At 61.6% G+C, this 12,242-nt stretch overlaps 1 protein-coding gene across 1 annotated transcript in view; it reads right to left on the bottom strand.

Moving 5' to 3' along the window:
- Positions 1-72: 72 nt before the first annotated feature.
- The window catches only part of PTCH2 (patched 2), a 29,302-nt gene continuing 17,132 nt past the window's right edge, over positions 73-12,242 (bottom strand). The window contains 22 exon segments of the mRNA XM_017743451.1: positions 73-1,475; positions 1,579-1,983; positions 2,127-2,372; positions 2,775-2,874; positions 3,144-3,286; positions 3,412-3,549; positions 4,053-4,336; positions 4,797-4,977; positions 5,066-5,208; positions 5,469-5,781; positions 5,869-6,274; positions 6,379-6,497; positions 6,577-6,702; positions 6,789-6,881; positions 7,005-7,160; positions 7,240-7,371; positions 7,602-7,749; positions 8,021-8,142; positions 8,236-8,431; positions 10,389-10,480; positions 10,712-10,781; positions 10,899-11,088. Coding sequence (XP_017598940.1) covers positions 1,579-1,983; positions 2,127-2,372; positions 2,775-2,874; positions 3,144-3,286; positions 3,412-3,549; positions 4,053-4,336; positions 4,797-4,977; positions 5,066-5,208; positions 5,469-5,781; positions 5,869-6,274; positions 6,379-6,497; positions 6,577-6,702; positions 6,789-6,881; positions 7,005-7,160; positions 7,240-7,371; positions 7,602-7,749; positions 8,021-8,142; positions 8,236-8,431; positions 10,389-10,480; positions 10,712-10,781; positions 10,899-11,088 — 3,803 coding nt within the window. The 3' untranslated portion in view covers positions 73-1,475.

Genomic DNA, 12,242 nt, shown 5'->3' with positions numbered 1-12,242 from the left:
CTGGTTCTGTCTCAAGCACACATACCCCCCTTCCAGCTGTGTTCCCCAGGAGAAAGGGCCGGACACAGCAGGTAATTTATATATAATATATATATTTACTCTTTAAAAATAAACCTTCGGTCCCCACTACCGCCTGTACAAACTACAAAAATAAACCTTTGCTCTTTTTGATATAAATAACTTAGATGGCGTGTTGGGGGGGAAGGGCTGCCCGCCGTGCCCACGCCTGGCACGGGGACAGGGTCCCCAAGGCCACCCCTGCTCAGCGGCAGTGTTGGGGGTCTGGGGGGGCTGGGGCCGCAGGCACAGCAAACACCGCTGGAGTTAAAGTGCTGGGTAACGGCGCGGACAGTGCCCGGGATGGGGACGGGGACGGGGACAGGGGCTGGCTGCAGGGACAGCCCCGTTGCACGGGGACACGGTGAGAAATACGGTTTCCCAGCAAGATGTGCCTGGTGGGACCGTGGGAGCCCACATCAGCATGCACTGTCCTGTGCGTGCTCAAGCCTGTGCCATCCCCTGGGCAGAGCACGAGTGTGATACGGGGGGGCTGTGATCATGGGACAGCTCAGGGGCTTGGCGCAGCAAGGACCACTCCAAGGATCTCCCCCTTCCAAAACCCCGCCTGTGCTTTGGGGAGCAACAGGCTCCCTTTCTCCACTGTGGCACATCCATGATCTCCAGCCTTCCCATCCTTGCCGCTGGGGAAACTGAGGCACGGACTAGCATGTTGGAAGGGGTGAGCTGCCCGTGGAGTGGGGGCATGAACAGGTCTGTGCCCCTGGGTTCCTGCTGCCTCCAGTGGGCAAAGGGTCTGCCCGCTCCCTGCCTGCACCCTGGGCAGCCAGGCGAGGCTGTAGGCTGAGAAATAAATCTTTTAAAATAAGCTTAAAAATATATATCTCTCTATAGATAGTTTCCCTTTGCAATAAATAAAGGTGAGGGTGCCCACCCCAGGCCTTGCCCATGGCATGCCAGGGCATAGCTGGCTCTGGGGCTGCCCCCTTATCGGGACAGGGGGCATCAGGGCACCCTGTTGGGGTACCCCAGCTCATGGCCCGGGATGGGTGGTCCCGGGAGGAGGTGATGGGGAGCAGGCAGTGACCCCACAGAGGGGGAGCTGGCATGGCACCAAGTCCACCTTGCCAGCAGCTCCAGAAACAGAGGGGGGAGTTAGTGCTTCCATTTCTGGGGGGCAACAAGCCCAGGGCAGGATAACCCCAAGCCCTGGGTGACGAGACATGGCACCAACGGTACAGCCTCAGGTGAGGGACACGCGGGCACGGCGTGGCCTGCACACAGCTTGCATAGAAGTGCCAGCCTGCCCTGCCAAGCCCTGCTGCAGGGTGCAGGGGGGCCGGTCCTCCTCGGCCAAGACCGCTCCGGCAATTAGCAGCACGACGCGGGCGACCCCGCTCTGCACCCTCCTGTGCCCACCGGGTGCTGGGGAGATGCTCTGCCCAGGAACCAGCAATCTGCAGGGAGAGAGATTCGGGAGGTCACTTGGATCCCTCCACACCCAGCTCACACCCCCACGCTGCCATACACCAGCCCTGGGTAGGGTGTCCCCAAGCTCACCTAGCGCCGGGCACCTGCCCCGTGGTGTCCCATGTTCTGCATCTCAAAGGTGTCAGGCACAGCAGTGCCACTGCTGCTGGGCTCGTCCAGGCAGTCCCGCTCACTGCTGGTGAAGCCCTCAGGGCTGAAGTTGGGGTAGGAGCCAGGCAGTGTGGGGTGTAGGGCCACCGTCACCGATGCAGTGGCCGTGACGGTGGTGTAGCTGCCGGCAGGACCCTGCAGGTGGGTGCTGTAGGTGGGCAGGGCTGCGGGGGGGGCTGGCCGGGTGCCTGGCGGGCCGGGCTGCGGGTGCTCTCGGGGCAGTGTGGTGCACGGCTCCCCGAAGGGCAGGGGGGCTGCAGGCTGAGGGCCAGAAGCCTCTTTCTTCCCCTGAACCTCCAGGCTGTCCTTGTAGGGCTTCAGCACCTGGAGGGGGAACGTGAAGCATGAGGATGAATGTGAGCATCCCTCTGGCAACACCACCAGCCCCTGTCCCCCAGCTCTATCCATGACCCTCTCCCTGGGGATGCAGGGGAGCTGGCAATGCCACAATGGGCAGAGACACTCACGGTGATGCGGGGGAAGCTGGGGTCCTTGCCAGCCTCCAGTAGGATGTGTGCCGGGGCAGGGGGCACGATGAAGGGTCCCCGTGGGCTGCCTGGCCCCACGCTCTCCGTGTAGTGCTCTGTGTCCGAGGCCTCAGGGAAGGTGGCGGGCCAGGCTGGAGCGCGCCGGACATACATTGCCCCAGGGCCCAGGCATGGGGGTACCGACTCCGGTGGGGGTAGGCAGGGGCCATTATCCACCAGGGATGCCTGGGGAGAGAAGACAGGTCAGAGGAGCCAGGGACAGAGGAGTATGGAGAAGTAGGGAGTATGGGTTGATGTGAGGATGGGGATGCAGGTGATACCAGGTGAAGCAGGGATGGGGTCAAATGGATCAGGGAGGGATGGGGGAAGTTGAGTGTGGGATGGGGCTGAAATAGGGTCAGGTAGGTATGGGGCAAGTAGGATATGGGTCAGAGAAAGGATTAGGTAAAGGAGGGATGGTACCGGGCAATGGAAGGACTGAGGTGGGTTCGAGATGAGGTTGGGACTGGACAAGGCAAAGATGGATAAAGGGTGAAAGGTGTGCAGGGAGAGGGGCAATGGGGGATGGAGAGAGGTGGGTACAGGGTTGGAAGGACCAGGGAGAGGCAGAATGGAGGGGTCTTGTACCTCAGGGGGTGGCCCGATGACAGAGAGCAGGACGGGCAGAAGCACCAGCCCATTGAGCAGCCCCAGCAGCGTCAGGATGGTCAGCACCGCAAAGAAATACCTGATGGGGCCACAGGCACATGGGGTAAGCAGGCACAGCCATCATGAACCACATCCTATCCCAAATATGGCTTCCCATGCCACACACCCTGGCCCTGCCATGTCTCCCCCAGCCTCCAGGCAAGAAGGAATGGAAGTCCCCAGCAAGACATCCTCCCCAGCTGCCCCACATCCCCACCACCAGACGGGAGGCCGCCCCACCTACCAGCCCCCACTGCCAAGGCTTTTGTCGGGCAGCAAGTGGCTGGTTTATCTTTCTTCAGTGCTCACCTCATGATGAAGTCAAACTCAGAACCAGCCAGCATGAGGACACCCAGGAGGGTGGAGACAGCACCATCCATCACAGGGGCAAAAGTGTGCTCCAGTGCTGCGGCTGAGCGCACGTTCCTGCTCCCCGCAGCTGTCAGGAATCCCTGAGTGGGATGGAAATGTCATGCAGGGCTGTCCCCGTGTGCCACCCATGATGGGCCATCCATCAGCACATGGCCAGGGGGATGAGGGTGCCAGGGAATGGAAACTGGGATCTGCCTGTGCTCACCAGGGCCACGTGGACTGTAAACTCCACACCAATGCCCACCGAGGCGATGAGGATGACCACGGGGATGGCGCTCAGCTTGATGCCCATCAGCCCCATGATGCCAAACAATTCCACAGCCATCATGGCCAGGATGGAGACCTGGAGGGTGGTGGGGTCAGTGAGGGATGGCTTTGACTGGCTGTCCCCTCTCCCTGGCAAACCTGATCCTACTCCATATAGGGCAGCCTCACCTCACTGACCGTTTTCCCTTTATTTGGGGTGTCCTTCTGTCCCATTTTCTGGGCATAGCCCTCACCCTGCTCTGCATGGATGTCATCAAACCCCTGCCCACTACACACATTTCCTTCATAACGGGTTCCCTGACCCCTCCCTATGGGTGTTCCCCTCACATTCTTCTACCTGGATGTATCCAGGGCCCCCTGTTCCCTTGGTCGATGATATAACTGATCCCTCCATACAGAGTCCCCCACCTACTGCCACTCCCATATGGGCATCCCTTCCCCCCAGGGTGCCCCTGCCCACTCCATCACCCAATTCCCATGAAGCAGGTACTCAGGGACACTCAGCAGGATGGGAGAAAGGCTGGATGCCCCCGACCCCACCCATCAGGACCATCCCCATGCATCAGGGTGCGTACTCACGATGATGCCGGCGGTCCAGGGGTTGAGCAGCAGCAGGGCGCAGACAAAGAAGGTGCAGGCCAGCAGGATGCTGATGGCCAGCAGGAACCAGTGCCGCAGGCCAATGTACTGCTCCCAGAAGAGGAAGGGGTAGCCACTGGGGTAGCTCAGCACGCCGTGGCGCTGGGCAGCCTCTCGGCAGATGGCCCGTACGCTCTCAATTGCCTCCACAAAGTCAGATGTGCGACGCAGCCCGCTCAGGTAGAAAGGGAACTGGGCGAACTCCAGCGGCTGGGCTGCTGGGACTGGTGAGGAAATCACAGGCAGTATGAGGGTACAGGCAGTATGGGTGTACAGGCAGCACGAGAGCACCACAGTCACACCAGCCTGAGTAGGTGGCGGAGTCATATTCCGGGGGGGATAGCAGAGGCCTGGGGAGAGTTTAGGGAACAGACTGGGGTCAAGGTGGAGGGCATTTCTCTGCCTGCAGGATTTTTGTGCATTAGCAGCTTACTCTTTGTAGTGAGATGCTCATGGGCTGGAGCAGGGGTATGTTGCTAAGGGCACAGGGAATTTATGGTGGGATGCTCAGGGCGTGGGGTGCAGGAGGACGAAGGTGAAGCATGTGGAAGCAAGGCAGTTTACCTGATGGAGTAAGGGATGTGGGGGGTTTCCCTTCAGGGCAAAAAGGTGTAGGGAGTGGGGTACTCTGTAGGAGGATGCTGGGGGCAGAGGGGCACTGGGGAGCCCACCATGCTCACTCACTTCGCAGATTCTCGCCCGTGGTGTCGTACTTGTCATGAATCCACTCAGGGGGTGGGGGGTAGAAGTTGGCCTGGGAGGCGGCAAAGCCCAGGGGGTCGTTGCTGGCCCACACTGTCAGGCAGATGTAGAAGGTGTCAGGGGGGATGATGCCATTCTCGTCCACCAGCCGCCGCGTGGTCAGCTACAGGAAAGACCAGGAGCGGGCATGAGCTGGGCAGCTGGGGTGGAGTCATCCCCAGCCCAGTCAGCCCAGCCCTGTCACTACTCACCTGATTGAAGTTGAAGGGCTCCTTCTTGTTGCCAGTCTGGATGAGGAGCTTGTAGGCCAGTGCCCCATCCTCGGAGCCGTTGCGGTAGCTGTCATGGGTGATGCGCCCGGCCTGCCAGTCCCTGTCGAAGGTGGCCTGGAGCCCTGGGGATGCAGCATGGGGGATGAGTATCCCTGGGGACACACCACCCTGCACACCACCCCATGTGACCCAGGGAGTGTGGTGCCAGAGGGATGGGCACACAGAAACCCCAGGGCTCAGCTTCCAGTGCTGGGCACCTTGGGACCACACTCCCCAGGGTACTGCACACAAGGGAAGGCATTCCCAGGCCAGTGGGGAGCATGCAGGCTGGGGAAAGGACTGTCAGGCAGGGGAGGTCATGGAGAAGAGGCATGTCCCTCACCTCGTAGCCAGTCCTGGAAGTAATGGAGCCACATTTTGGGCAGGTCGCGGTTGCCCTCCCGCACCACGTACTTGACAGTGCTGAAGGCCTGGTGCAGACTCAGCAGGGCAGCCTGGGCACCCGGGTAATGGAAGCCACCCTTAGTGACAATGAACATGTTGTAGAAGGAGAAGTACTTGAACTGGGCCGAGATGAAAGCGTGTGCCTTGGTGTCCCGTGGCACGATGTCCGTCAGGTAGAGGCCATCATGCACCATGGTGGTGCCGTAGAGGCTCAGTCCCAGCAGTGCCAGGAACAGCACCACCACTACCGCCTGTGGGGACAGAAGGCGGGTCAGGCAGGATCCTGTGCCACCCACCTGCTTTGAGTGGCACCACCACCAGGGCCGCTCCCACCTCACCTTGGTCCGGGTGCGCAGGAGGAGCGGGGCGTACTTCTCCCGGGCAAAGTCAGCGAGGCTCCAGCGACAGAAGGGCAGGGGGACACACTCCCGCCCCCCCCTGGCCTCATCCAGCTGGGACAGCAGATCCCGGGTGGAGCTGGATGGGGCGAAGACCTGCGAGCCCAAGGGGTCAGTGTGCGGCAGGAGGACAGCAGGTGAGGTGCACACCTGGGAGGTGGGTGGCAGGACGGTGACAATGTGGTGGCCTGAGGGGTCACACCGGGTGAAGGCTTGCACAGTGGTGGTGATCTGGGTGCTGGTGGCCATGCCAGGGTGCCCATAAGGAGACGGGTGGCAAGCATGGTTGTCGTTGGCGTCAGCAAGCTCTTGGGGCTGGATCTGGATGACCCGTGAGGAGCAAGGGCTGCATGGAGAGAGTGAAGGAGCAGAGAGAGGAGATGTTTAGTCACCCCAGTGACAGAGGGAACACTGGGGTCAGACCCATCCCAGCCAGCCCGGTGCTGGTACCTGTAGAAGCAGCAGAGGATGTCAAGCCTGCGTTTCTCCCGGCGGTGCAGGTCCAGGCTCAGGATAGCAGGGAAAACAAAGAGCACCATGGCGAAGTTGAACACCACAACCACTGCAGCCTGCAGGTATTGGGGGACACACATCAGAGCAGAGTCCGGCCATCCCTTCCCATCCCCTGGAAAGGGACCATGGCTCTACCTGGAGAGAGAAGGCGCGCAGGGCAGGGATAGGCACCAGGGCTGCCATGAAGAAGGCGATCATGTTGCTGACAGAGGTGAGAGTCACACTGGTCCCCGTGCGCTTCAGACACTCGCCCGTCCGCTCCTGCAGGGACAGAGAAGGCGTGGTGAGAGGGACCATAGGGAGGCAGGAGGAAGCCAAGAAGCCCCCGGGCAGTGCTCAGTGCTCACCTTGAAGGGGATGTGCTGGCTCGTCTCAGTAAAGGCGTGAGCCAAGAGGAACATGTCATCCACCCCAATGCCGAGGGCCAGGAAGGGCAGGACCTGCCACAGAGCAGTTGGTGTCAGTAGAGGGACATGGCCACCATTTGAGAGGAGACTTGACTACCCCAGAGCTCCCAGGGTCCTGCCCACCTCACAGTACCCAGCTCTTCCCCCAGCACATACCTGGGTGGTGGCTGCATTGAAGGAGATGCCCAGCAGTGAGCAAAGCCCCAGGCCAGAGGCAACGGAGAGAGCCACAAGCAGGACCCCAGCCAGGCCCACAGCCCCTTGGGACTTGGAGCAGTCCCACCGCAGCATGGTGACACAGGCGTAGGCCAGCTGGAAGAGCACAGTGGGTTAGCAGGGAGAGGGGGGCGGTGGAGGGCTGGCGGAGGACTGAGAGAAGGGGCACACGCACCATGAGGAGGTAGCCCCCAGCCACCCGGATGACGCTGACGTCAGAGAAGGACTTCATGATGTCGTTGAGCGTGGTGGTGGAGAAAGCGTGGACGCTCTGTGTGGCGTTGGGAGGGATGGAGTCCTGTGCCAGCTGCCAGAGGTGCACCCCATTAGAGGAGTCAGGACCCCCCTGCTCTACAGTACACCCGCCCCAGAGCCATTCAGGGTGTCAGCATCGCCACTGACAGTCCCCAGGGACCCACCGGACCACAAGAGAGTAGTGCCAGGACCTGTGGCCACATGAAAACCTGGGCACAGAGGGACGCCATGCACAGGCTCACTCCTGCCCAGCCCCATGTGGGGGCTGTTCCTGGTGCTCACCTCCACAAATTTCCTCTGCCAGGCCTCCAGGATGGCTCCCGCCTTCTCCTCGCTCCAGCTGATGTCATGGATCTCGTAGTCATCCTTGAAGTGCTCATAGAGCTGCCGGGGGCTCATGAGGAGGAACATGGTCTGCAGGGCCTCGGCGCTGGGGGACAGGCACGCACCTCGCTGGGACCGGCTGCAGTGCCCCAGGATGCAGGAATGGGTCCATCCCCCACCCCACAGCACCCATCCCCATCACAGACACCCAGGAGAGGACCCAGGCATCCTGCCCCCCTGCCCGGCCTTGCTCCAAAGTGCTGCCTTGCTCACTGGCCCCCCACATCAACCTCCCAGACAGCCCCACAGCCCCTCCTGCAGCCAGGGCAGGTGTCCTGCCCTGTGGCTGGGGATGCACACACCACAGCAGCTCTCACCGTAGCAGCTTCCCCTGGGAGTCTTTGGTTGTGCCGCCTAAAATCAGCTCCTGCTGCCAGCGCATGAACTTCCTGGAGAAGCCGTGGCAGCCCCCCGAGAGTTCAGCTGGGATGTCGGGGCTCTGCAGGTGGAGGGGAGGTGTCAGGATCGTGGGGCAGGCAGGAGAGCAGTAAGCCCCCACACCCAATGCTGGTCCTCATGGACTGTGACCCACCTGCTGGCTCTGCTTGTTGGGGGCACTGGGGGGACATTGGGGGTCCTGGGGGTCCAGGCAGGGCCGCTCCATGTAAGCCTGTCCCACCTCTGCCTTGTCTAGCAGCTCTTTGAAGCCTTCCAAGGATGTGAACTGCCCCAGCTCCTCCATCAGCTGCAGAGGGTCCAGGTTGCTCCACTGGATGTCTGGGCGGCCCCTGGGCAGAGAGCAGCACTGGGGTCATGGGGGATGCCAAAACCACATGCAGTACCACCACCACCATTGCCAACCCATCCTGTGGATGCTGGGGGTGCCCTCAAAGGCAGGATGTGAGGATGCAGATGAGCAGCATCAGTCTCCAGCGCATCCCTTACCCCCTCCCGGGGCCGCCCACAGCATCCCCCGTGCCCTGTGTGCCGCAGCAGGCCATGCCCCGAGTCAAGTAGCGTGCCTGATCCTGTTAGTCCGGGACAAAGCGGGGGGAGCCGGCCCTGCTGCCTGGCCCCGCTTTGTGTGAGCAGTCAGGCCGATTACTGCCCGTGGGCTAACATCTTGATAGAGGGGAGCAGGCACGCAATAGCTCCTGGTATCCCTTACAGCCCTTCCTGCCATTTTTCCCCAGGCTGGAGTTTGAGGCTCAGCAGAGGTCCTGGGGGCTCAGCACAGTGCTGGGTGTGGAGTAGGTTCTTGGAGGTCCAGCAGGACCCCACGGGACTTGGATACCCAGGAAAAGGGTTCTTCCCATTGCCTGCAGATGCTCTGCTCCCTCCACCCCAGCCTGGGGAGCTGGGGGCCAGCTTCCAGCCTCACTTGGCTTCTTTTTTAGGAGAGAAAGGACACACAAAAAAGCCAATAACCCAGCCCAGTGCTCCAAAGAGGGGAAGAAAAAGCCCCAAGCAAGTGTGGGCTCTGGGGAGAAACACAGCCTAATAATTCATGAAGGCTGGCTGGGCCAGAGCCGGCCGCTCGAGATTCCCACATACCAACCGGAGCTGCTGCTGCTTCCAAAGAGAGCCCCTTTTATCTGCTTTCGCTTGCTTCACTGAGCCAGGGCAAATCCCTTTGTCTTTCCATAGATTGCTGCTCTTTGTTCTCCCAGCTCCCGCCCCGCTCACCCCTCGGCGTTAAAAAGGGGGACGAGTCCCCATGGGCTGGCCGGCACTCAGCCGGGGTGCCCGCCCGGGCACCCGTTCACTCGGCTTCGAGGAGAGTTGAGTCCCATCGCTGCTCTGGTGCCACCCTGCTTGCCATGTACCCCAGGCCCAGGACGCTGCCCACCCTGGCAGGCAATGCCACCAGCATCCCGTTGGGCACAGACACCCCAGCCCCACTTGCTCCTGCTCCCTGCAGTTCCCCAGCCTGGGATGGGGAGAACCTGAGGTGTTGGGGGGGCAAAACCAGCCCCCTAGTCCTGGCTGGGGATGCTGCGGCCCCTTTCCCCTCCTCCCGTCCGCAGCAGCCTGAATAAGGCCACTATTTCATCTATTTGGCAAGGGGCAGCTTTCAGAGCAGCATTAGCATGAGAAAGCACAGGGCTGCGTTTACTGACAATGCACAAGCCGCCCCAGCTCTCCCGGACAAACACACCCGTAAACAGAAGGAATGTGGGGGAGGCTCCCCCGGCCCAGCCCGGGGTCCCCAGCCCCACCACCGTGGTGCGAGGAGCCGGCTGGGAGTCACTCGCCACCCAGCCCAGGAACTCTGTGCCCTCCGCACCCCTGGACACAGCTCAGGAGTGTGGGTGCCCCCTCACAATCGTGGCACCCACAAAGCGCTGCCAGGGGCAGGAGAGCAGCCTCAGGGACTGCCCGCAGCACAGCCACTGTCCCCGCATCCCCATCCCTGGCTGGTGGGAAAGCACGGCATGGCAGGGATGGGCAGCTCCTGCCTGTGGGCTGCAGCCCCCCTGCAGCAGTGCAGCCCTACCTGTGCCACCGAAGCCAGGCAGGGGAGGACAGGGACCCCTCCCCAGGGTGTTGACCCAGCAGGACAGCAATGGTGGTGGGACCAACCTAGGGCTGAGCAGGACAAGCTGCAGCAGCACTGAGGCACCTTAGAGCAGGCAGAGCCAAGCTGCAAAGGGAGGTCAAGCACAGCCCCTTGGCAGCATCCCCAGCTCCTGCTCCCACCCATGGCCCTCCCATGCCTCAGGACAGTGCCACACACACACTCACGGGAGATAGGCTGAGCCTCCCTGCAGCTTGGAGCCTTCCCAGAAGCAGTCCAGTGGTGTCAGGATCACACAGGGGAACAGCTTCTCTATCATCTGTAGGAGGAGATGCAAGGGGTCAGCAGGGAGGGATCAGATCCCCCAGTCTCCCCCAGCCTTGCTGGGCCTCCCAGACCCACATCCAGCCAGCAGTGCTTTCACAGCACCTGGGGCTGACAAGCCCTGTCCCCACCACAGCCCGTCCACTGCCATTCTTTGATGGACTGATCCCGTGGGTCAACAGCCACCCCCAGGGGCTCCGGGGGGCCATCCGTGACCAGCACTTACCCTCTCGATCATGCCGTTCTCAATGATGGGGACACCCGACTTGTAGCAGATCTTGTTCAAATCCCACGATCTGGAAAGGCAGAAGGAGGAGCTGAGAATGGGCATATCCCACCGGGGACATGACAAAGGGTAGGGGGATGTGCGGGCACGGCGGGGGTCCCCGTCCCCCATCTGGAGCCGGACTCACTTTCCGTACAGTGAGACTTGAACCTTGCTGGCAGCCAGGGCCGCCTCGAGGTGGAGCTGCAGGGCCTCCTGCGTCAGGATGTTATCCCCATCCCTCTTCGGGGTCTGGATCAACATCTGGGAGGTGTAGACGGACTCCTCGCCCAACTTCTCCTTGGTGTAGCGCAGCTCCTGGCTCACACGGCTGCCCGCTGTGGAGGGGACCATGATGTGCCCTGTCAGTGCCAGGGCAGGCAGAGCCCCCATCCCACCAATTTGTCCTGCCCACTAGCAGGGAATGGGACGAGCAGAATCAAGGCCGCGCAGCATCAGATGGTACCACATTAACTCACAGGGGCTTCTTGGTGTGGGGTTCCCCAATTGCTGCATCCTCTGGGTGCTCACACCCAAGGGATCCAAACAGGGACCACCTGAGGACACACTGGACCAGGCATCCCCCTTCCCACCAACACAGTACCCAGCACCTGAACAGCTTGTTGAGTTTGCTTTTCCCAGGAAAAATCCACAGACAGATGATTGGTGAAGCAGAGCAGACCCAACCTGCCCACTCCCACCTGTGCACTGTGGTGGGTGCTGCAGATGCCCAAAACCAGCCCACAACATAGGAAGCAAAAATGGGGGCACCCCAAGCTAGCCCAGCTCCTGCATGGCACCCCAAGGCAGGCCGGGAATGAGTATAGGGAGAGGCAGGCACCCCAAAGTCCTTGCAGGTGTAGGCTGCCCCACGAGAGGTTTGGGGACAGGGGAGAGAGGTGGTGCTGGGGACATCACTCTTCCCTGCCAAGGCTCTGGGATGTGTTCCCCTTCAGCAGCAGGAGAGCTCCAAGCACAGCAGGGCCAAGGTTTCCGGCTGAAGCCGCCGACTTCATTTGTGGCTGCCTCGGCGTGGAAGAGGAATCCCCTCCCAGCCAACGTGGCTGGGGCTGGGACCAAACCCTGCATGGCATTTTGTGTGGCTGAGCACCATCCCGGGGACAGTTGTCCCCATCCCCTTCGAATGCGGGGCTCCCATCCCTCCTGGCGTAGCAAAGGGGAGACAACACAGCCCGGAGGAGGGTGGGAAGTGGATCCTGAGACCCCTCCCAAGTGCAGCACTTGGCTGCCCTGCTCCCAGCCCCCTGCCCAGGGTGGGAGGGATGCTGCCCTGGCACATCTGGGGTGTAGCCTCCATCCCAGTGCCACCCACTGGAGTACCCCAGGATGCCCAGCATGGGATGCATCTCAAGGCAGTGCTGCTGGCAGGGGCGAGGCCAGCTCCTGCCCAGCCCCAGGAAAGCGGGAGGTCACCACGATTCATCTGCAGCAGGACGCTCCCTCAGCAAGAGGCGGGGGGCCCCGCGGGCCG

Source organism: Corvus brachyrhynchos, unplaced genomic scaffold, assembly GCF_000691975.1.
Source record: "Corvus brachyrhynchos isolate BGI_N302 unplaced genomic scaffold, ASM69197v1 scaffold48, whole genome shotgun sequence".
Classification (NCBI taxonomy): Eukaryota; Metazoa; Chordata; class Aves; order Passeriformes; family Corvidae; genus Corvus; species Corvus brachyrhynchos.
Note: the sequence above shows the minus strand (reverse complement) of the source record. Positions and strands in the feature narration are given on the sequence as shown.